At 44.0% G+C, this 23,270-nt stretch overlaps 1 protein-coding gene across 2 annotated transcripts in view; it reads left to right on the forward strand.

Moving 5' to 3' along the window:
• The first annotated feature begins 3,716 nt into the window (after window positions 1–3,716).
• Window positions 3,717–23,270, forward strand: part of LOC122546436 (calcium and integrin-binding family member 4) — a 62,977-nt gene continuing 43,423 nt past the window's right edge. Inside the window, exons 1-2 of one of the 2 annotated variants that reach the window (XM_087981457.1) lie at window positions 3,717–3,782; window positions 13,056–13,090. In XM_087981457.1, coding sequence (XP_087837583.1) covers window positions 3,717–3,782; window positions 13,056–13,090 — 101 coding nt within the window. The remainder of the gene's footprint in view (window positions 3,783–13,055; window positions 13,091–23,270) is intronic. The other variant, XR_015753850.1, reaches the window with a different exon arrangement.

Genomic DNA, 23,270 nt, shown 5'->3' on the forward strand with positions numbered 1-23,270 from the left:
ACTTGGAGCCTGCACTGTATGAGAGGCAGTGCCAATGCTTTGTCAATGACTTTTCCTCCATTGTAAGATCAAGTGAGGATGTTCGTTGATGATTGTACAATATTCAACATCATTCATTACTCCTCAGACTGAAGCATTCCATGTTCAAATGCAAAAGATCAAATGGACAAATCCACGTTTAGAATGATAGGTGGCGCGCAACATTTGTGCCACACAAATGCCAGCAATGACCATCTCCAATAAGAGACAATCTAACAACTACCCCTTGACAGTGGTATTACCATCACTGAATTCCCCCACTACCAACATCCTGTGTGTTATCATTGACCAGAAACTCAACTGGACTCACCATATAAAACAGTAGCTACAAGAGCAGGTTAAAGGGTTTGGAAATTGCAGTGAATAACTCACTTCCTGACTCCTCAAATCCTGTCCATCATCTGCAAAGCACAAATCGGGGGTCTGATAGAATACTCCCCACTTGCCTGGATAAGTGCAGGCTCCAACAACACTCAAGGAGCTTGACACCATCCAGGATAAAGTAGTTGCTTGATTGACACCACATCAACAAGCATCCACTTCCTCCACCACTGCCGCCTAGTAGCTGGAGTGTGTACTATTCACAAAGATCCTTAAACAGCATCTTCCAAACCCACAATTTCCATCTAGAAGGACAAGGGTAGCAGATAGATGGGAACACCACCAATTGCAAGTTCCCCTCCTCACCATTCTGACTTGGAAATATATCACCATTCCTTCACTGTCGCTGGGTCACATTCCTGGACTTGTCTCCCAAATGGCATCATGGATCTAACTATAGAACACGGATTGCAACAACTGAAAAGGCAATTCACCATCATCTTCTCACAGCAACTAAGGACAGGCAATAAATGCTGACCAGCCAGCGATGCTTACATTCCATGAATGAATTTAAAGCAAACTGTTGTGCAAGTGGTGTTACTTTGCTAGTTGAAATAAAGTAACAAATGCTTTTTTCATATTAGCCACCTGATGAGATGCCTGGCTCCCATTCTTGTTCTTTTCAGTGTTAACTTTACAATGCTAACTCTCACTCATAAGGGGATGAAGTATTGAGTAATCAGTGTTACATAGCCTTGCAGAACACAATAGATCATTGATCTTCTTGCAGTACTGGAGCTAATTCTCTCAAGCCACCCATGAGTGCTAACCTCTATCCAGTTTTTGTCAGTTGTGATGCCCTTCTGTTGCCAGCTCGAGGGAAAAGAATGTAATTTATTTCCTGAACAGCTTTCAAGACAACCTCAAGGGAAGTACTGCTAAAATACTTTGCCACTTTTTGTCTGGTCTCTGATATCCTTGGTGGGAGAGGTAAAATGATATGAGAGATTGAGTGATACTTCTCAGTGGCAGAGATTCAAGTGCTATCTGGGTACTTTCTAAATATGGCACCAAAAAGTTGGGGCACAGAAAGTCCAGCAGGTTGCAGAACTTCCAATCCAGTTGCCCATGAATTTGCCATTTTACCAGTGTGTGCACATATAATAACCTGAAAAGACCATAATTTCACAAGATTCCAGCCCATCCTGAGCAAAAGTATCACCTCCTTCTAGACTCTCCTCTTCACTTAGTCATAGACAAATAGCACTGAAACAAACCCTGCAGTCCAATTTGTCCATACTAAGTTTCCCAAATTAAAAATGTTCCACTTGGCCTAAACCAAAACAAGATTTCACCTGAGATGCATTGTCAGCTAGTGACTTCCTGGTGGGATAAGGCGTTCTGGCTGCAGCTACCTCACCGTATTGAAATTCCTTGTGCAGTCAACTATCTTCCATTCTAAGGATATGTCCAAACTAATGAAAGCAACTTTGTTTAATAGGTGCTAACAGATTTGGAATCTCTGCTTTTGAGACAGCTGTTGTGTTTGTAATTTTGTCCTGCAAGGATCTAACCAAAATGTGTTATACACCTCAAAAGATGGAAATTGTTGAACTTCTTTCCCTGATGGCAGCAAGTCATCTGGCTTTCACAGCTATACAAGGCACTGAGAACAAAGGTTTTGCAAGCCATTATCTTTTAAATCAGAGTTTATATGAGACTTGGTTGTCAAACCATGCTCTTCTTCCCTTACAGACTTTTTACTCATAACTTATACATCATTCTTTACGTGAAGATTTACCTGATTCAATGTCTTGAAAACTTTGAGAAACAAACTTAGTATGTTATTTGAACATGTTAGGCAAAATAATTATAACATTGTCTTACAAATATTCTTCTGCCAGTTTCTGGCCAAAGGGAGCTAGGACCAAAGGGTCTGTTTCTGTGCTAGACATCTCTATGATTCTATGACCTGCAGTGCCATAGAACTAATTCAGGTAAGGCAAGAAGGCAAGTCCCAAATCCACTCAACTAGAATGGATAGCAAATCCCGTGCTGTTGTTAATAATCTGATCCAGCTGAGACAACCAGTCCTCCAAAGAACCTGAGTTACTGTGGCAAAATACACATGTAGGAAAAGATGAGGACTGCAGATGTGGCATTTTGTGAAAATGGAGCTAGAAAATGATGATGCTAAAGACTCCAATGTCTTCCAGTCATTATATAGTGTCCTTTAATTAATATGTGAATTTTGAAATTACGAAACGTGTAAATTAATTGAGCTGGATAACAACGCTGTTACACTTAGTTATATGATCGATAGGTGAAGGCTTCGTCGATGCCCAAGATCATGTCGGTAGAGCAAATATGAAAAAGTGAGATGCGTGGGCATGAAGCTAATAAGTAAAAAAAAGTGTAAGTTCCTTTCTACATATGCCCAGTCAGTTTTCCGATATTTGGCGAACTCAAGCGATCCAGGGTGGAAGCAGACTCAAGATTTCCGCAGGCTGGATCCTGGTCCTTACCACGGGGCAGTGGTGTCACAGCAGTCCTATCGGTGAGTGTGCCTAAAGTTTGTTTTCGGGAAGAAGCACGTGCTCATTATGTCGATACTGGAGCCTGCCCGCAGGCAGAAACACTCATGTTTCTTAATATTTCAGCAATATTTCCCTGCGCCTTGGTGAACGAGCAAAGAGATGAATTCACACAGGAGTGCGAGAGAGTGGAAGACTCCCGAGAGAACAGGAGGGGAGGGGGCGGGTTCGATGGAGTTGGGAGGAAGGACAGAGAGAAGGGGCGGGGGAATGCGCGAGAGAACAGCACGCGCGGGCCAAGTTAAGGAGTGCACGGGGGAGAGGGCTCGCGCGGGTTACGTTAGAGAGTGCGCGAGAGGAAGGCAAGGACAGAGATTGCGCGGGGGAAATGGATGGTGCGGCGGGGGAAGGCTCGCGCGGGGAGGGGAGAGAGTGCACGAAGGGAGGGCTCGCGCGGGGAGGGGAGAGAGAGCACGAAGGGAGGGCTCGCGCGGGGAGGGGAGAGAGTGCACGAAGGGAGGGCTCGCGCGGGGAGGGGAGAGAGAGCACGAAGGGAGGGCTCGCGCGGGGAGGGGAGAGAGAGCACGAAGGGAGGGCTCGCGCGGGGAGGGGAGAGAGAGCACGAAGGGAGGGCTCGCGCGGGGAGGGGAGAGAGTGCACGAAGGGAGGGCTCGCGCGGGGAGGGGAGAGAGTGCACGAAGGGAGGGCTCGCGTGGGGAGGGGAGAGAGTGCGGGAAGGGAAGAGCGTGCGCGCGCTGTTTGAGGGGACGGGAGCACGTGGGACGAGGTGAAGTTTGAAGAGTAACGGAAGGAGAGGCGGCCATGGGGCAAGCTCACAGATCACACGCAGAGTTACCTCTCACCACCGAGGACCTGTGGGATTATCAAGTCAGTTTCATATCAGCGGATCGACCCCGCTTGGAAGGGGGAGGGGGCAGGAGTCGGGCGGTGTTGTTGTCATTCGTGTTGTTTTAAATTTCATTGGGAACTACTCAATGATTTAAAAAGTTCTGAGCACATCATATCGGACTCGAAATGTCTCTCTCCGTTTGCAGTAATTTGTTCCCACTTTCTGTCTGGCCCTCGCCACCTGCCGTGTTGCTGCAGTTACTCACTGTCTAAGCTGGTGCTGAGCTCTGTCAGACTGGAAGGTCCACCATCACGTTCCGCAAACTGGTCACCCAGTCTGCATTGGGCCTGACCAGTGGAGAGGAGGAGACCGCAGTGTGAGCAGCACCCAGTGAAATAATACGAGTAAATCTGAGATGCTTTCAAAGCAGCAACATTGGAAAATGTGAAAACACTGGCCAGAATTTTCTCATCCTCTTCACAAACTAGAGTGGTACTACAGGACAGGAAAATTGAAAATGTTACGTTCTTGTGGGAAGAGGATACAAATACAATCGCAGCAATAGCATGGCCATTAAAAAAATTCAATGGTCCGAAATATCTTACCAATGATAACGTGGGATAAAGTGAACAATCACTTTGACACTGGTAGTGTTACTAACTCTGAGCCCAAAGGTCAAGGTTTAAGTCGCATATTCTCTAAAGCTGTGTCATAACATCTCTGACTAGACTGATTAAAACATATCTGCTTAACTTGTGAAAGATAACTTGTGTTTAACTTGATCAAAAGAGTTGATGTTGTGAACATGGATTTCCACAAGGCTTTTTGATAAAGTAGCACATAATTAACTTGCCAGGAAAATTGAAAATGTTATTGGAAGTGACATCATGATCATGAAGTTGGCTGAGTGATTAGGAGCAAAATAATTGTGAATGGTTGTTTTTATGGACTGAACAGAAGTGGACAGAGGTCCTTGGGGTCAGGATTAGGCCTTCTGTTTGTCATGTACATTTACGACTCAGATATACAGGACACAATTTTGAAATTCGACACAGAAGTTGAATCCCTCTGTTAATTAAAACCAGATACCCAGAAAAGCTCACCTCACCTCGTAATCTGTTAAAATGTGAGTGGCAGAACTCCTAAATTCCACTATTTAAAGAAACATAACAATTTATTGTTTCTAACTCTAATAGTGAACATTAAACAAAAACTATTCACAAATCCAAGACTTTCTTTTCTTAACTAGTTACTATCTGACCCCAACTCTATAAAATAATATGCTGTTCCAATAACACACTTGTTAAACATTACATTAACTTAATGTCAAGACCATACAGTTTCTATCTTCTTCAGTGTTTTCACTCGACCATCTGCTGATCTCCCTGGAATGTCTCGTTTCTATTTTACTGTATGTTTCATATGAAAAGGTACCTTTCTTTGAGAGCAGAATATTAGGTGGGTAGTCGCTGTCTGGCTCTGATGAATGGCAGTTGCTTTGTTGTTCACTGGCAGTTGCTCTCTGTCTAATTTTTGAAATACCAGGTTTATATACATGACACATTAAATTCTAATAATTTGATTGATTATCAGGTGTCAAAACAATAAAATTCAAATTCTGTAGGCTTGTGGTACCCTGGGCATAATTTAAAACAAATTAGTTACATTTGAATTGTTGTCAAAACAACAACCAAAACTCAGGTATCCATTTAACAGGCAATTGTTACATTTGGAACAGCTTGACCTTTAGCTGGCAGCTGTGACTGTACTTTAAATTCAGAAAAGCACTTTCTATCTTAAAGTGACCATACATGCTTTGACTTTGTAACTAATGTATATTTACGACTCAGATGTACAGGGTAACATAACAGGGAGTATTATGAAGAATGAGGGTGATAGTGATAGCTAAGAGAATATAGACAGGCTGGTGAAATGGGCAGACATATGGCAGATGAACATGTGTATCATATAAGTTTCAGATCATGTCCAGCTTCAGCATGACAAATTTCTGACCATTTCCTATTGACGTTCAAAGCATTCCTCCACTGTCACCATCCTAGTGAATACCATTGAATAGAAACTGAATTTGACCAAGCATATAAATTCTGTAGCTGCAAGACCACATCAGGGAGATAGTATGGCTACGCAAAACTGGATCATGATCTATGGGGCACATGTCTGGAGTGTGATAGAATATTGTGCACTTTATTTGCAAGATGGCAACACTGGCAGTGTTTCGGGTCTTGGGCCCATCCACTCCAGGCGGCAGTTTCTTCACTTCTTTCGTTGTCCTTTTTTGTCTTCTTTCTTTTTCTTCATCATCTTCCTGTCAACAATGTCGAAGAAGGTGACATTGTGGAGGAGAGTGGTCAGAACGGGACTCGTGATGAGGTGGCAGCCTGGTCTGGCAGTGGAACTATGGACCCATGGTTGTGGTAGGCCAGGAGCGGGAACTCCAGGCATCGATGAGGTGGCAACTTCAGTGAAACCAAGGACTCCTGGTTGTGGTAAACCCAGAACGTGGACTTCAGGGGTTGTTGAGGCAGCAGCGGACCAAAGACTCCTGGTTATCACTGTGCCGGTGGCAGCATCACCTGATTGTGGCAGGCTCAGAGATAGCAAACGTGGCAACTCCAATATTGATGGGTCTGGTGAGGGCAGCAGAGGGTGGTGGTGCAAGTGTTATTGGTCACCTGGCTCAGGACTCATGGTGGAATGAAGATGGATTCTTTTAGCTTTATCTTTTTATTCTTAAAACGTTCAAGTGGCACCGGATTGTGGCGACAGTTGAAGCGTTTCACTGTGTTTTACTGTGTTGTTTATTGTAGAGGATGTGACAATAAATCATTGTTCATTCAGTAAATCATCATTCATTCATTCATTCATTGTTTCAATAAACTTGAGGTTCAACACCATATTCTTCAAAGGAGACCACTTGATTTCAACTTAAACCCTCTCTATCAATGATGCACAGTGGCAATAATGTGGACAATATTCATAATGCACTGCAGCAAAATAAAAGGATTCTGCATAATCCAAGATGGAGGATGGGAAAAATTTCTGGTTGTAACAGCTGCTAATTTTTTGAGATTTTTTAGATGCTGGAAGTAATTTCCTCGAATTCCAGGAGCAGCAATTACTGCTTCATATGCTGTTCCATTGTTTTGAAACTTTGGGAAAAAAAAGTCAAAACAACAGCAGTTTTAAAAGGGAGAAGAACAGACAAAGGAAGCACATGGTGAGGTCATTGCAGGAGAGAGAGAGAGAACCTACACAGTTCAACATTTAAGAGGCATTTGGATGGGTAAATGAATAGAAAGGGTTTGGAGGGAGATGGGCTGGGTACTGGCAGGTGGGACTAGATTGGATTCGGATATCTGGTTGGCATGGACAGGTTGGACTGAAGGGTCTGTTTCCATGTTGTACATCTCTATGACTCTAACTCTCAAGGTTTGTTTAATATTAGCTTCCAAACCTATGACCTCTATCACTTAGAAGGGCAAGGGCAACAGATGTATGGAACACCTGACTGCAAGTTTCCCACCAAGCCTCATAACATTATCAGTTGGAACAATATTGTGTCCTTGCTGAGTAAAAATCCTGGAACTCCTTTCCAGTAGCACTGTAGCTATTCCTGCATCAGATGAATGCAGCAGTTCAAGAAGGCACACCTTATCAAGGAGACATAGAGATTGTCAACAGGGCATACTAGATGCATGCATCCGATGGTAAAAAAAGGTGACATTTTGAGGCAGAGAAAGCAAAGTGATAATGTTTTGGAAGGAAGAACAAGGAGAAACAACGTAATATAGGATACCAATCTAAAGTAAGTACAGAAAGGAAACAATGGATAAAAGGGTCAATTAGACTCGAAATGTCAGCTCTTTTCTCTCCTTGCAGATGCTGCCAGACCTGCTGAGATTTTCCAGCATTTTCTCTTTTGGTTACAGAAAGGAAACATCGGTTTATGTGCATAAATTGTGAAAGTTGGCAGATCAGGATTTTAAAAGAGCAAATGGAATTCTGAACTTAATAGATGCATAAAAGTGTAATAGCGAGGAATGTATTATGAACTTTTATAACACCGAGATTTTACCTCAATTTGAGTATTGTGTTCAATTCTCAACATTATACTTTAGAAGGAAAGTGCAGAAAATACTTATGAGAATGGTTCCCGAGATGAGAGACTTCTATTATATCAACATACAGGAGATACATTTGATAAAGGACACTAGATCTGTATGAAAAGGGCAGCAGCGGTGTGAAATAAAAATCAGCAACAGAGGGAGGCTCAGCACAAGGAAAGTGGATCTGTGACAGCCTGGCAGTAACGTTAGTGGATAAAACTGATGGCAGAGAGCCCAAGTGGTTTCAATCATGAGACATTATTAAAGCTGGAGAGTGCACTTAAAGAAATTCCCTTTTTAAGATATTTAATATCCAATTCAATTATTTAAATAGAATAGCATTGGCTGGGCAGGCTCGACAGTGTTGCTGCTGGAGATATGGGAGATGGTGTTCGCTTGTGGAGTTCACCGTGACCACACCTGCAGTGAGTGTTGGCTGCATGAGTAACTGAGCAGAGGTGATAAGCTGGATTCAGACACTGCATAACACTAGGAAGGGAGAGTTACATACTCTGTTTCAGGAGGCAGTCATATCCCTTTATTAATTGCATCAAATTTAGTCAGTGGTATGGGATATAAAGTTGTGATTGTGGCAAAGCAGATCTGGATATCCAGAATTTAGCTTTGTAGTAGCCTCACCCTTATCCAATTCATGTGAGGGTCTTGCTCCCATTGTGAAAGAGTGCACAGACTGCAGGAATGATGAGCAAACTGATCGCAGCACCATTGTACCGACCACCATTCAAGTTCAGAATACAGAAGCATTATGGTGCAGAAGGAGACCATCAGGCAATTGTGCCCTTTCTGGCTTGTTAAATGAGCTTCACTATCTGGTGCCAATCTTTTTCCCATACACTTGCACATTATTTGGATAAAAATAATCATCCAATGCCACTTGAGTGCCACAGCTGAACCCCTTAGATTAGCTGAAGTTAGGGGAAAAATGACAATTGTAGTTGTTTTAGGGGATAGCCTAGTTCAGTCTCCAGCAAAGACGAAGAGTCACAAAGGTGTGTTGCTTACCTGTAGCCAAGGTTAAAGGCACTTCTGGGCTGCAAAGGTAATTGGAGGGATAAGGTTCTAATTGTGGTGGTCCATGTAGGGTACTAACGACATAGGTAGGATGAGAACAAAGATTCTGTTGTGGAATTACAGTTAAAAAGCAGAAACACAAATCTCTGGATTGCTACCTGAGCCATTTGAAAGTCAGTGTCGGGTAAATAACAGTAGAGATAGAAGTTTCTGGCTCAAAGATTGGAGTGGTAGGAATAGGTTCTGATTCATTAGGCACAGGTACTACTACCAGGGAAAGAAAGAGATATTCTATTGGGACAGGTTTTATTTGAACAGTGCTGGGACCATTGAATAGTAGATTCAAATAATAGAATCCCGACAGTGCATATAGAGGCCATTCAGTCTACAGTCTAGGGTGTAGGTTGCTGTCAGATCTGTGGGTCCTGTGCAACCAGTTTCAGTCTCTGAGTCTGCACTGACCAACCAAGGAGCATCATACCCAGTCCCAACCCCCCCAACGTATCTCTATAACCCACATGCCTGCACATACATAGAGCAATTTTGCATGGCCAATCTATTCAACCTGCATATCGTTGGACCAGTGTTTTGGCAAATCATACAGCTAGGGTTGTAGATTAGCATTGATCAAAGGATATAATTGAAGGGAAATTAAAATTGTCGGACAAGGACATAATTGAAAGGATTTTTTTTTAAAAAATGAGAGAGCAGAGGTACAGGAATAGTGAAAAGGTGATGACAATAAAATGCGACAGGAAGGGGTAAAAAATATAAGCAGAAGAGTGCAGCAAAAATTAGAACAAGGTAAGTAATAATGATTAAAAAAGCGTAATACTCTTTACTTGAATGCACATAGTATTTATTAGTTGATAGCAGAAATAAAATTACGACTTTACAACTAATACAGAGACCTGGTTGCAAGTGAGCAGGACTGCAAATTCAATAGTCAAGAGTATTTAGCATTCCGGAAAAATGGGCAAAACGACATGGGAACTTTTAATAAAGAAAGTTATCAGCGCAGCATTCAGTAGTGATTAATGTACAATAGATCATGCATACTTACTGGATAAAATAAACTGGCAAGGGTAACATAGAAGACAAATTTGTAGACAGCATCAGGGATTGATTCTTAAAGCAATGTATTGAAGAACCACTCTGAGAATAGAACATTTTAAAACGAGTGGTAGGATTAATAAGAAATCTCGAAGCTAAAGATCTCCAGGGGATAGCTATCATAACATGGTACAATTTTAATTTCTATGTGAGGGCGATCAAATTGAATCGCAAACCAGTGTCCTCCCTTAAATGAGCACAATTACAGAGGAATGAAGACAGATTTGTCTCAAATGGATGGGGAAAATAGATGAAGGAGAAAGCAGTGATGGACATTTAAATAGATACTTCATAACACTGCAAAAGTTTATTCCATTTGAAAACAAGGACTCATTGAGTATGATGTGGTTAACAAATATGGTCAAGAACTAAGGCATTAAAAGTGGGAAAAACTAGTGGTAGGCTCAAGGATTGGGAATTTTGTTTAGGAACTAACATGGTAAAAAGAAAGCTATTGAAAATTGACTGTCAAAGAAATTTGGAAGAAATATTTTTAAAGGCTTCCAAGGATTCTGAAAACCAAGTACAGTAGTGGAAATAAATGTGGGACTGTTGGAAGATGCAACTGGGGAAATAATAGTGAATGGAGAAATGGCGGATCAGACTACAAACACCTCAAAAATAACATAAACAAGATGGTCTTGGAAGGAAAGATCTCGTGACAGTCTCAATCATGAATAATAAAGTTTTTGATAAGCTAATGGGACTAAAAGCTGCCAAGACATAAGATCTGATGGTCTGTATTGAAGGATTTGAAAGGAAGTGACTGCACAAAAAGAGATTGATGGAAATATTTCAGATCTTACTGGATTCAAGAAGAATTCCAATGGATAAAATGATGCCCTTTCAAGAAAGCTGGGAGATAGAAAATAGGAACCTATATGTCAGTTAGCCTAACATTTGTTATTGGGAAAATGCTGGAGTTCATTATTAAGGAAGAAATAATAGAACATTTAGGAAAGCTTAATGCAGACAGAATCACCATTGTTTGTGAAGGGGAAATCATGTTGGATAAATTGCTAGAATTGCTTTGAGATATAACAAGTAGAGTTGATAAAGGGCAACCAGTAGATGTAGTGTATTTGGAATTCCAGAAGACATTTGATAGGGTGCCACATAAAAAAAATTGCCCAAGATAGGAATTCATAGTATTAGGCTAATCTATTAGCATGGATTGAGGATTGATTAAGGGGGCAAAGTGTAATGTAAACGTTTGCTTTCATGCATGCTTTGCGAGCGGTGAATTTGCTGGTGATATAACAATAGGTGAAAGGTCATGTGTTGAAACATAAGGAATTTTCAAATGGGCATAGGTAGATTGTGGGCAAAAACTTGGCAGATGAGCCAAGTTCTGTAGGAAAGTGAGTTATGGACTTTGCTAAGAAGAATCAAAAGGTAGATTATCATTTAAATGTAGACAGACTCCAAAACAAAACAGTACTGTGCATTGTGCATGTCCCAGTACATCCTTCTGGCACCAGAGGAGCAGAGTGTTTGAAGTCCAAGAATTCAAACCCATCACAAGGCTCATGGTCTACACAGCATGGTATCCATCCTTCTTTATGCACTGGAACCATGGACAATCTACAGCAGATACTTCAAGTTCCTTAAGAGTTATCACCAACACTGCCTTCTCAAAATTCTGCAATTTCACTGGCAGGATAGGTGTACCAATGTAAGCCTCCTGTCCTAGTCCAATATCCCGTTATCTGGTTACACATGACCAGCTATGGTAGGCAAGCCACATTGTCCGCATGCTCAGCACAAGACTCCCTAAACAAGTGCTCTTTATTGCAAGATTTTGAATGGTATACGATCACTAAGAGGGCAGAGGAAATGCTACAAGAACACCTCAAAACCTTCCTAATCAAATGCAACAACCGAATAACACGTGAAAATTGCTTGCCCTACAGTGTACAAAGTGGAGAAGATACATCATGAAGGTACCAAACATTTTGAGTGTCACTGCATGGAACTATAAGTGCAAGTAGTGGAAAGACTGTGCAGAATCTAGAGCATACCACCACCACTAGCCCCACCCCCTCACAACACACACACACTTATCAAACACGACCTACCCCATCTGTGGTAGACTTTACAGCTCCAGGACTGGACTATTCATTCACCGTAGAACTCATTCTGCCAGATGGGAGCAAGTTAACCGTGGAGTGACTGCCAAAAAAGAAGAATGTGAAATTATCATATATGTGTAAATTAAACAGGAGATGCAAATTTATTGATATTGAATCAATTGCCTATTTTAAATGTCACATTCACAGAAATATTAAGTTTCAAAGTCCTATCTATTCCCCACAGCACTGTACATTGATTATTTATTTGGAAACATTTATTGTCATGTTAAATGTCTCAGTTGAATCTGTTTCCAATATATTTCAGTTCGGTGTATTCCAAACCCGAACCTGCTGTGTGAAAAAGTTTTATTTAACCTCACCTTACATTTGCTTCTTTTGCAAAAAACTTTAAAACTGTGTCCTCTGTTTCTTGATACCTTCATGATTTGAACACTTTTTGTCTATCTATTTGGCATATACCCCTCGTGACTTTGAAAACACCCCCTCAGACTTCTCCAAGAGAAAACAGAACCAAGTTCTCCAATTATCTTCATAACTGAAGTTTCTCATCCCTGAAATCTTTCTTACAAATCTATTTGGACAAAATAGTAGTTTCTTTGCAAACAGCTTTGTTCCTTCTGAATGGGTATACCAAAGCTTGCCCCAATCAGAGGTCAGATGAGTACTGAAAAAAATTTTCATCCATTTTTCTTATGTTTTTAAATTCAGTTTTAGTCTGTGATACGTCTAAGGTATAACAATTAGCTGACAGAAATTGTAATATGATAATTCATATTCATTACTATTTTAACAGTGCTAAATTAAAAGGATTGACCCCTGGCATATATCAATGCAATAGACACCAAACTGCATATTATTGGCCCCAGAATGTTCTTCAAGGTGCTGAACATTAATAATTCCTTAAAACAGTATGCATGTGTTAATCATTGTTTTTATATTTCTGCAGGCACTAACATTTTTGACAACAATAGAAATTCAAAAGTAAGAAAATTTGTGTATCATATTGCTTTGTATTCTGTGTTGCATATGTTTATACATCTGTGCTGTCCATTTTATGATTCCTTACCAATAGGGAAATTTGATTAAGATGTATTTCAAGATGATGAATTGCCACTAATAGTGGTACAGCATGGTGTCAACTGTGATTATTGTAATTCACAAGTTAAATAACTATCACTTCAGCCACTTACAAAATATTAGTGACCTGCTGTATGTTGTTAATTTTGTTGTTAATCTGTGTTGTTAAGCAGATAATCTATCAGTTCTTCTGACTACTCTATCTGAACCACTAAACCATGCTTTCAACAATTCAATTTGTAAATGCAGTAATACTAACACCTCAACCACTGGTTGAAATGCTTATCAGCCCATTTTTTCATGGTGGTATGTGATACTCTAAGGTACTCTTGTGCTACTTGTAGGTTTCTGTGAGCTTGCTGAGAACAGTCCAATATGAGTGATTCATCCTTCAATCCTAAAAACTTCGGTTATTTTCAGAGATCCCATTACCTCATAGCCATAAACTAAACCAGTAGTAGTAAAACCAGTAGAATCATTTGGTGAAAACCATGTGGCAAAAAAAAGAAATTTAAGTACTTGGTCCTAACCATAAGGACATTCATGATAGAAATGCCATTAAAATTGTTTTGAGGGTTTAATTCACATATTATTCATCACAGTTACTTTAATATCCCTCCAAATCATCTTTAAAGCTGCCTCTTAGTTTGTTATTGTGTCATCAATATGTGACTTAGGCTTCTTAGAAATCTGCTTTTTGATCCTCTATGATTCTTGCTTTATTTCATGGGGCTAAGCCTTTTCTGTCTCCTAGTGGTTGAATCTCAAAAATTAATTGCAGGTTATGTGGTTACCATAGCAAGAATCAGCCTAAATTATCATGTCAGTAATTGAACCAAAAGTATAATTTGTTTGCAGTACAGATTATTATTGTAAGATAAATCTGTGCAAGATGAGTTTTGTAGTCATACTCTGAAACAAGAGCTGCATGTTTTAGTACATTTTTCTTTCACCTCAAACTGTGTAATTTATTGGAGTGGAAGTAGAGGTTTTATGGAAAATAAATCATAGGCTGCATCATGTTCAAAGTTCAAATTAATTTGATAGATACTCCTTTTAATACATATTTCTCTCTTGTTTAATTAAAAATGTATGCGTATGGTGAATTTTCCAAGCCTGGCACAAATGTAATGAAATTGCCAAGCAGTGGATGTCATGTTGCCACATAGTGTGGCAAGATTATTTGAGGTTGTCCTTGTAGATTTCTGGCCCACACTGAGACTCCAAAGAGCGCTCACAATTAGCTAGAGGGAAAGAAAGAAAGAAAGGAAACAGCACACTGCCATAAAGGTTGCAATCATTTAAAAGAGTAACTTCTCTGCTCCTGCTCATGGAGAATTGTTTGCAGAACACTCAGATCATTTTCAGGCATGTTTGATTGTGTTTGTTTATTTGTAGATGAAATAGGACAATGAAGAGTTACCTTTGATTTTGCAGTATGCCTTTTTCACAAGAAAAGGTAGAAGATCCTTTATCTGAAATGCTCGGGACCAGCTGTTGTTTGGAATTCAGAATTTTTCGGTTTTCAGAATAGTGACAGTTTAATGGGTGAAGTATTAAAAATTCTTACCGGAGGAGCAGACTTCTAAATAAGAACGTGCTTGGCCATGCCCCCATGTTGCATCTGAGTGACACACAACGAGTGGATGTCGACTTGGGGAAATTCACAGAGAAACCCCAGATCTGTCGGTGCTTGGCCATGCCCCACATGTCACATCTGAGTGACACGTATCGAGTGGGTGTTCACTTGGGGGCATTCACAGAGAAACACCAGGCCTGTCAGTGCTTGGCTACGCCCCCCATGTTGCATCTGAGTGATTGTGGTGTAAAATTATGTCCCAATACATGTGTGAATCATAATGTAACACATGTATTGGGCCAAGCAGTGGAATGTGGTGAAAGGGTTAAAATTGTGTCCCAATACATGTGTGAATCTAACTGAAAATGGAAGGTGTCGCTTAGTCCCGTGTGAATCTTATTACACACCTTCCCGTGTGAATCTTCTTATCTGCATGTGACCAGAATGGAATGTGTTTTTCAGCCTTGCTCTGCTGTTCACATGAATGTTTAGATCTCGAAAAGAGTATATCAGCTGGAAAAGTCTCCAGTTCGGTAGAGTCTGCTCCGGGGTTGCGTTTAACCGCCGAGCGTGGGTTGTTGGCAACCGCTCTACGAGAACTGACGGCTCCCAGTTCCGGTAACACGTAGAGTGAGTACAAACCAGACCCGTTGTAAGTACGAGACCTGGTTGTGGCGACGCTGCGGGGAATAAAACACTTATATTCTAGCAGACTCGCCTCTTGGCTGTTTGTTCTGTGTCAGACTACTTTCCTGCGAGCCTGGTCCTTGACCTTGAGAATTTTTTTAAAACATTTTGGCGTAGTCGGCAGGATCAATCGCAATTGAGGAAAGATTTTGATACAGAACAATGTTTTGGAAAAAGGCTAAGAAACCAGAGGAACAAACTGTGGAGGTCCCGACCGTCCCGGGATGGCATGGACCGTGGCATGGCGTGGCAGTTTGTTTGAGAAATGGTGGGGGGCGACCGGAGAACTGGGAGGCCGAGGGCGTAGGAACCCCAGGGTCGCTGCTGTCCACCCTTGAGAGGATCCCAGTCCTGCCGAAGAACCCCTTGCCTGGGGTACAGCGGAGGATTTGGGCCTGTGCGGCGGCTTGTAGACAACAGTCAGACAAGCGCCAAAAAGCTGAAGCAGAATTAGCCCTCCTGAAACATGAGCAGGGACTCAGTTCGGGAGATGCCTCTATGTTGAGGCAGGAAATTATGAAGTTAAAAGCTGAATTGACAGCATTAACTGAACTAGCAGGACGAACTATTATGTATCTGTCTGCTAAGAAACGGAAAGAGAAAAGGAAGGTCCCTCGAACCCCGGACCCAGTACAAGTACGGGCGTTTGTAGCCCAGTTAAATAACGGGGATCGGTGGGATATCGATCATTGGGATGGGAACATTTGGGGAGATTCAGATGATCAGTACGAAGAGGACCTACCCGTACTCCAAGCTAAACCAGTGGTTAGGAGAAAGCAGGTTCAGAGACGTCTCCCAGTGCAACGGGAGGCAATGTTAGATGAGGAAGGAAACCCTATACGGAATGAACAAGGGGAGGCAATTATGCATGAATTACCGCGGGCTCAGCCTCCTGCAGAATTCTCTGAATTAACGGAAGATTTCACTACCGATGAGGTGCTGTTTATCACCCAGAAAACCCGACGTAATCCTGGGGAGCCGTTAGAGCTATGGCTAATTCGGCTCCTCGAGGAAGGGGGGCAACAAGTGCAGGTAGACTATCAGGATGCTCCCAAGTTTGGTGGATTAGCAAAGGATGCTGCCATAGACCTGGGGTACCGCAGACAAGCCAAGAATATGGTAATAGATCGCAGTATGGGGACCTTATTTGGGATGTATGCCAGTGCAGTGGCCGAACAGTATCCCTTCCCGTCCGATTGGCCCCCCTTGGAAGGAACTTGGACAACAATTAAGGAAGGGGTTCAGAGGCTAACCCGTTTGTGTGTGCGGGATGCCCTGTTGCTGGGAGTGCTGGACGAGGTAGATAACACAAATGTTAGTAGACAGACTAGAGACCACCTAGTGAAGACTGCCCCCCCCCATTATAAACCACTGTTATTAACCATAATGTTGAGTGGACGGGGAGAAACCCTAGGAGATGCCCGTAGTATGATGAGGGAGATGGGTGGTTTGGGGGATTGGGGACCCACAACCCGTGCTTCTCAGGGGGGCACGGAGGGGCGTCGCCCTGAGGCTCGGGCAGGGGGAAAAGTAAACCCTAATCAAGGAAGTAACCAAGGCCCCTCACGGCGTGCTTTGTGGCAAGCTTTGATACGGGCGCAGGTCCCAGCATCGGAGATTGATGGCCTACCTACACCGGAATTAAAAGACTTATGCAGACGAAAGGGACTGAAGGTGTCCCGGGTAGAGACGGAGTCCTGACCCACTATGGAAGACCTAGTGGAATTACTAACACAAAAATGTCAGACACGGGGTCCGGTTGTTAATGAGCCTCGAAGGGGTAGAACTTCCACTTCCCAGCGGTGGGAATCCTCGGAGGACGAGGAGGAGGAGGAGGTACGGCCTCCCCTCCGAGAGTGTTATAAAGTGGATAGGCGTGGCCGGAAACCTAGTAAGAAAGGCAAGAACAAAGAAGGGCGAGGCAAACGTCTTTACCCAGTGTTGTCTGGGGAAGATGAATGGGAGGAACAATAGGAATCGGGCCAAGCCCCAAGGGTTTGCCCACGAACGAGCCAATGGTCAGCAGACGACATTCGACCTCATGTATCATTGACTATCTATTGGCGCAAATCCGTCCAAACCGTTATGGCTCTAGTGGACACAGGGGCGGAGGCCACCTTAATCTATGGGACGCCCCATAAGTTTAAAGGAACCCCAGTCACGCTGGTTGGGCTGGGAGGTAATCTGATTGAAGGAAAAACAGTACAATTGCCCCTAAAGATAGGTACAATGCCCATTAAAACTTATTCAATTATCATTACACCAGTTAGAGAATGGATCCTGGGAATGGACATTCTGGCCGGTTTAACACTTCACCTCCAACAAGGGAAGTTTGAATTTGGAATCACGAAAATGGCTTTGCGCTGTAGGACGGTGTTAGTGGGAAAGGTTAAAATGGACCCCTTCCCCATCCCGATCGCCGATCGCGTAATAAGTCTTAGACAGTATAGGATTCCCGGCGGACATAAAGAAATATCCGCCACAATTAAGGATTATTTGGAAGCGGGAGTGCTTAGGACATACACCACGGCGTGGAATAACCCCTTGTGGCCCGTACATAAAGCCGATGGGTCATGGCGGATGACGGTAGATTATCGGCAACTAAACCGTCACACTCCGGCCTTGACGGCAGCGGTCCCGGATGCCGTCACTATTACAGGACGAATCCAACATCATCCAGGGGTGTGGTACGGAGTAATTGATTTGGCTAATGCCTTCTTCACAATTCCTATTCCCGAAGATAGGCAGGAACAGTTCGCATTCACTTGGGAGGGTAGACAATTCACGTTCACGCGATTGCCCCAAGGATATCTGCATAGCCCTACTATCTGCCACCGGATAGTTGCAGAACACTTGGCTGCCTTTAAAGTGCCTGACGAAGTGATGATCTCGCACTATATTGACGATATGATGATACAGGGGACAAGTCAGAAGCAGGTTCAGGAATTGCTGGACCAACTGGTTCAACATATGCGAGGATATGGGTGGGAGATCAACCCAGCCAAAATCCAGGGTCCCTCACAAACGGTAAAATTCTTAGGAATCGTGTGGAACAAGGGGGAAAGGGAAATCACTGCGAAAGCTAAAAATAAGATTCAGGTCTTTGCCGTCCCTCACACCCAGAAGGACGTGCAGCAATTTATTGGGTTATTCGGATTCTGGAGACAGCATATTCCCCATTTAGGACAAATTTTAAAACCTTTGTATCGAGTTACGAGGAAAAAGGCAGCGTTCGAATGGACGGAGGTCCATCAAACTGCATTTGAAATGGCCAAGCAAGCGATACAGCAAGCTGTATCCTTGGGAAAGATACAGTCAGGACCTGTAGAACTGCAAGTCTCAGCACAGGGGGATTATGCCAATTGGAGCTTATGGCAAAAACAGGGAAGAACCCGTAAGCCATTGGGATTTTGGTCCCGAAAATTACCCCCGGCAGGGGAACGGTATACCCCCTTTGAGAAACAGTTATTAGCATGCTACTGGGGCTTGGTGGAAACCGAAGCCCTGACCATTGGACATGAAGTGATCATGAGAACAGCTATCCCTATTCTTCCGTGGGTACTTAGTGACCCCACTACCCACCGAATAGGAACTGCTCAAGAGAGCAGCATCATTAAATGGAAATGGTATGTGTCGGAGAGAGTGCGGACTGGACAGAAAGGAGTGTCAGTCCTACATGAGCAAGTGGCGGAGGCCCCTGAGGAAGGGGAAAAACGGTTTGAGGTGATTGAATACAAGGAATCACCCGTTAAGATGGGAAAACGGTATGATGAACTGACCCCGGATGAACAAGCCACGGCTTGGTTCGTAGATGGGTCAGCCCAATGGAAAGCGGGACAGCGTAGATGGAAAGCTGCCGCCTTTAACCCAAAACAAGGCACTACCCTAGAAGAATTAGGGGAGGGAAAAAGTAGTCAGTGGGCAGAATTAAAAGCAGTGCATATGGTAGTCATGCAAGCAGGGGTCATGGGAGTTTGTTTGTTCTCTGACTCGTGGTCAGTGGTTAACGGCATGATACAATGGATGCCAACTTGGCAGGCCAATCAGTGGATGATCCAGAATAGGGAAGTATGGGGTAAACAGTTATGGGAAGATATATGGGAGAAAGCTCAATACCTGGTCATATACATCACCCACGTAGATGCCCATACATCTCGAAATGATGTGGAAGCTCTACATAACCGATATGTGGATGGTATCGTCCGAACCATGATTGTGCAAAGGGGCACCTCAGTGGACCTAGCTAGATGGGCACACCTTAAGGCTGGGCACTGGGGAGTGCAAGGAACCTTGCAATGGGCTCGAGACCGAGGAATAGATCTTATGGTAGATGATGTTAAGACTGCAGTAAACCAGTGTGAGCAGTGTCAACATCAGCGGCAGGGAGTGCCCCAACACATGATGGGACATATCCATCGGGGGGATGGTCCGGGACAGAGCTGGCAAATGGACTTTGTGGGTCCCTTACCCTCCTCACAAGGATGTAACCACATATGTACAGCTGTGGACACTATGTCTGGGGTTTTGGTAGCCCATCCCTGTCGTCACAACAATCAACAGGCTACCTTGCGATGTTTAGATTTGATTGAACAATTTTATGGATTGCCCATACAGGTCCAGAGTGACAATGGCTCCCATTTCACAGGAAGGGTGGTAAAGCAGTGGTGTCACGATAACCACGTGGAATGGGTTTATCATGTACCCTATCACCCACAAGCTGCGGGACTTATAGAACGAATGAATGGGCTTCTGAAGTCCTCACTACGAAAAGCAGGAGGTTGCAATGACTTAACAGGTTGGAAGAAGCAACTAATTCGGGTGGTGAAACAAATTAATAACCGCCCATTAGGAAATGGGGTAACACCCTTGAATAGGATGATACGAGTATGTGATACCCCAAAGACTCAGCCTATTAAAATGTGGAGATTCGCTGAGGAAGCTGATATTCCCGTAAGGGCCACGCCGGCTTCGGCTGGACTGGACCTACGAGCACTAACTGCCCAGACTTTGATCCAACAGAACCCTACGGTGATTAAGACCGGATTAGGATTGATTTGTCCCCCTGGAACCTATGGGCATATCCTCCCGCGGTCGGGACTGTCACTAAAGGGGATTGATGTGATGGCAGGCGTAATTGACGCGGACTCCCAAGGGGAGTTGGGGGTGGTCCTGGTCAACATCACTGCTGAACCTTACGTGATACAGAAGGGGGACAGAATAGCGCAATTGGTCATTAAGCCATGTAACCTTACAACGGTGGAAGAGACGGGAGCTCCCGTTACGGTTACTGAGCGTGGGACGGGGGGATTTGGGTCTACTGACACTAAGGGGGCCAAGGTATGGGTGCGCCAGACGACCGGCCCCCCCCAGGCCGGCCGAAATCATAGCACAGGGGAAGGACAGTCTGGTCACCATTATGTACCCCGGGGACCCGACCTGGGCAAACGTCCCGGCGAACCAGTGCTACTTACGTGAGACCTAAATAATGTTGTAATTGCTATGCACCCGCAGGCTGGCCCTCCGCCTTGAACATGGGGTGGTCATGGGGATTGCGACTCCTATTGGCGATGTTCGCGATCGGATGGCCACTCCAGGGCATCGGTATCACGGCCTGGACGCTGGTACCGGTCGCCCGCCATGAGGTGCGGTGGGAGGCCAGTAGCCAGCGACGGACGCAGGACAATTTTACATGTGAACCCGGTCAGCAGTGCGTTGTTCTGACTCTCACCAGCGACTGTCAATTGTACACGTGTGCACAGTGCTACATGCGCCGGGATGGGGAAAAATATGACATATCGTTCATACCGCCTAATTGCACCCTGGTGGTGAATGCCCAAGTCAAGACGTGTTTGTGGGACCGACGCACCCAGACATGCGGGACAACGGGGACTCATTGGAGCGTCACAGCTCGGGGGGAAGATCTGTGGCTGCGCAATGCCACCGATATTCGGAATCGTCATCGATTCATGTGGTTAATAATGGTACTGCCCTCGACGAACGCCCCGTCTGAGGCGTTATTAAACCCCACGCGGGGCGGGCCAGCACCGAAGAGGGGTGCCACGGGGGGCGTGCGGTCGCATCGAACACAGTTGGCCCCTATTATGTCAACTTGTCAACAGATGGCCCGGGCGGTACTGCACACTGATGTTCATTGGCGGGTACAGTTGCCCCTCATACCCGAGTGTCATACCAAGAGGCGGCGACGAGCGTGGTACGACACCCTGCTGGGAGGCGCAGGAACTGTTATGGGTATCTCGAATGCCATTGACTCTGAGGTAACCCGTACTAAATTATCTAACACGGGACAGGCCACCTCACAAGGACTACATACTATTGGAAGGTGGATGCCATCCGTAATGATGACTCAAGGAGAGACAGCTGAAATAATGATACGATCTCTGCAATGGGAACTGGATGTCTGGGGTGCCACTCAGGAACTGTTTGAGAACATTACGGCTCAGTTAAATTGGACTGCCTGTCATATTCAAATGTTGCATGCTCAAATACAGAAAGAACGCTTTTTGCGTGTGGTAACATCCCCCAATGTACAAGCGTGGAGGGGAATATGGAATGTATCTGAGAAATTGTGGATGATAACCCATCCAGAACGAACATGGTGTAACGCAACTATGTGTAACGGATACTTTGTTACCATGAATGTAACCCACACTGTTACGGTCTGTCGATATTATGTATTACCAGTGATTACATCTTCTGGATATTATTTTCTGAAGACAAGGGGACAGTGGTTTAGCCCAGATACCAATATTACCTATGATCTGTCCGCTTGTGAACAGACTGATCAGGGGAAAACTTGCCTACTGATGGACAGGTATCGGGACCCTTGCTTGACTAAGGGAACGGCCCTGTGCGAATGGACTGTTGAAACTCCAAGGGACATGATGTGGCAGATTGGGCCACACACGCTCTGTGTGGCTACCAATAATCCACATCCTATGCTTCCCTCAGCACCGTTCTCGGGATGCCTCTCAAATGTCTATCAGTGGCACTGGCAGAATCAGACCTATCTGTTGACCACTTATAGCAGTGCTCGCCACTTTACCAAGGTGCAGTGGAAAGTGCTGATGAATCCTTGGAACATTTCCCTGGATCGGTTTAAGCGAGCATTGGACCGATCCGAGGAGCTTAAGCAGATATTACGAAAGCATCAAACCAATGTCACCAAGGTTACGGTGTCTACCTTTATACATGGACAGGAGGTAGTACATGCTGCCCGTGTAGTGGACGTGGAGTCAGCTCATCATTGGTGGGACATATTGAGTGGTATGTCCTCCACTGCGGGGACATTCCTGTTCCCACCCTTGTCGATCCTGGTAGCGGTCCTGGTGATTTTAACATGCTGTAATGTCCTGACTTGCTTGTATATTTGGCGTGTACGTAGGCGCTTGTTAGAAAGAATACATATGGGCATAATGTAACACATGTATTGGGCCAAGCAGTGGAATGTGGTGTAAAATTATGTCCCAATACATGTGTGAATCATAATGTAACACATGTATTGGGCCAAGCAGTGGAATGTGGTGAAAGGGTTAAAATTGTGTCCCAATACATGTGTGAATCTAACCGAAAATGGAAGGTGTCGCTTAGTCCCGTGTGAATCTTATTACACACCTTCCCGTGTGAATCTTCTTATCTGCATGTGACCAGAATGGAATGTGTTTTTCAGCCTTGCTCTGCTGTTCACATGAATGTTTAGATCTCGAAAAGAGTATATCAGCTGGAAAAGTCTCCAGTTCGGTAGAGTCTGCTCCGGGGTTGCGTTTAACCGCCGAGCGTGGGTTGTTGGCAACCGCTCTA

The sequence above is a fragment of the Chiloscyllium plagiosum genome, unplaced genomic scaffold (genome assembly GCF_037043375.1).
Source record: "Chiloscyllium plagiosum isolate Xiang-an unplaced genomic scaffold, Cpla_swu_hap1 HiC_scaffold_3, whole genome shotgun sequence".
Classification (NCBI taxonomy): Eukaryota; Metazoa; Chordata; class Chondrichthyes; order Orectolobiformes; family Hemiscylliidae; genus Chiloscyllium; species Chiloscyllium plagiosum.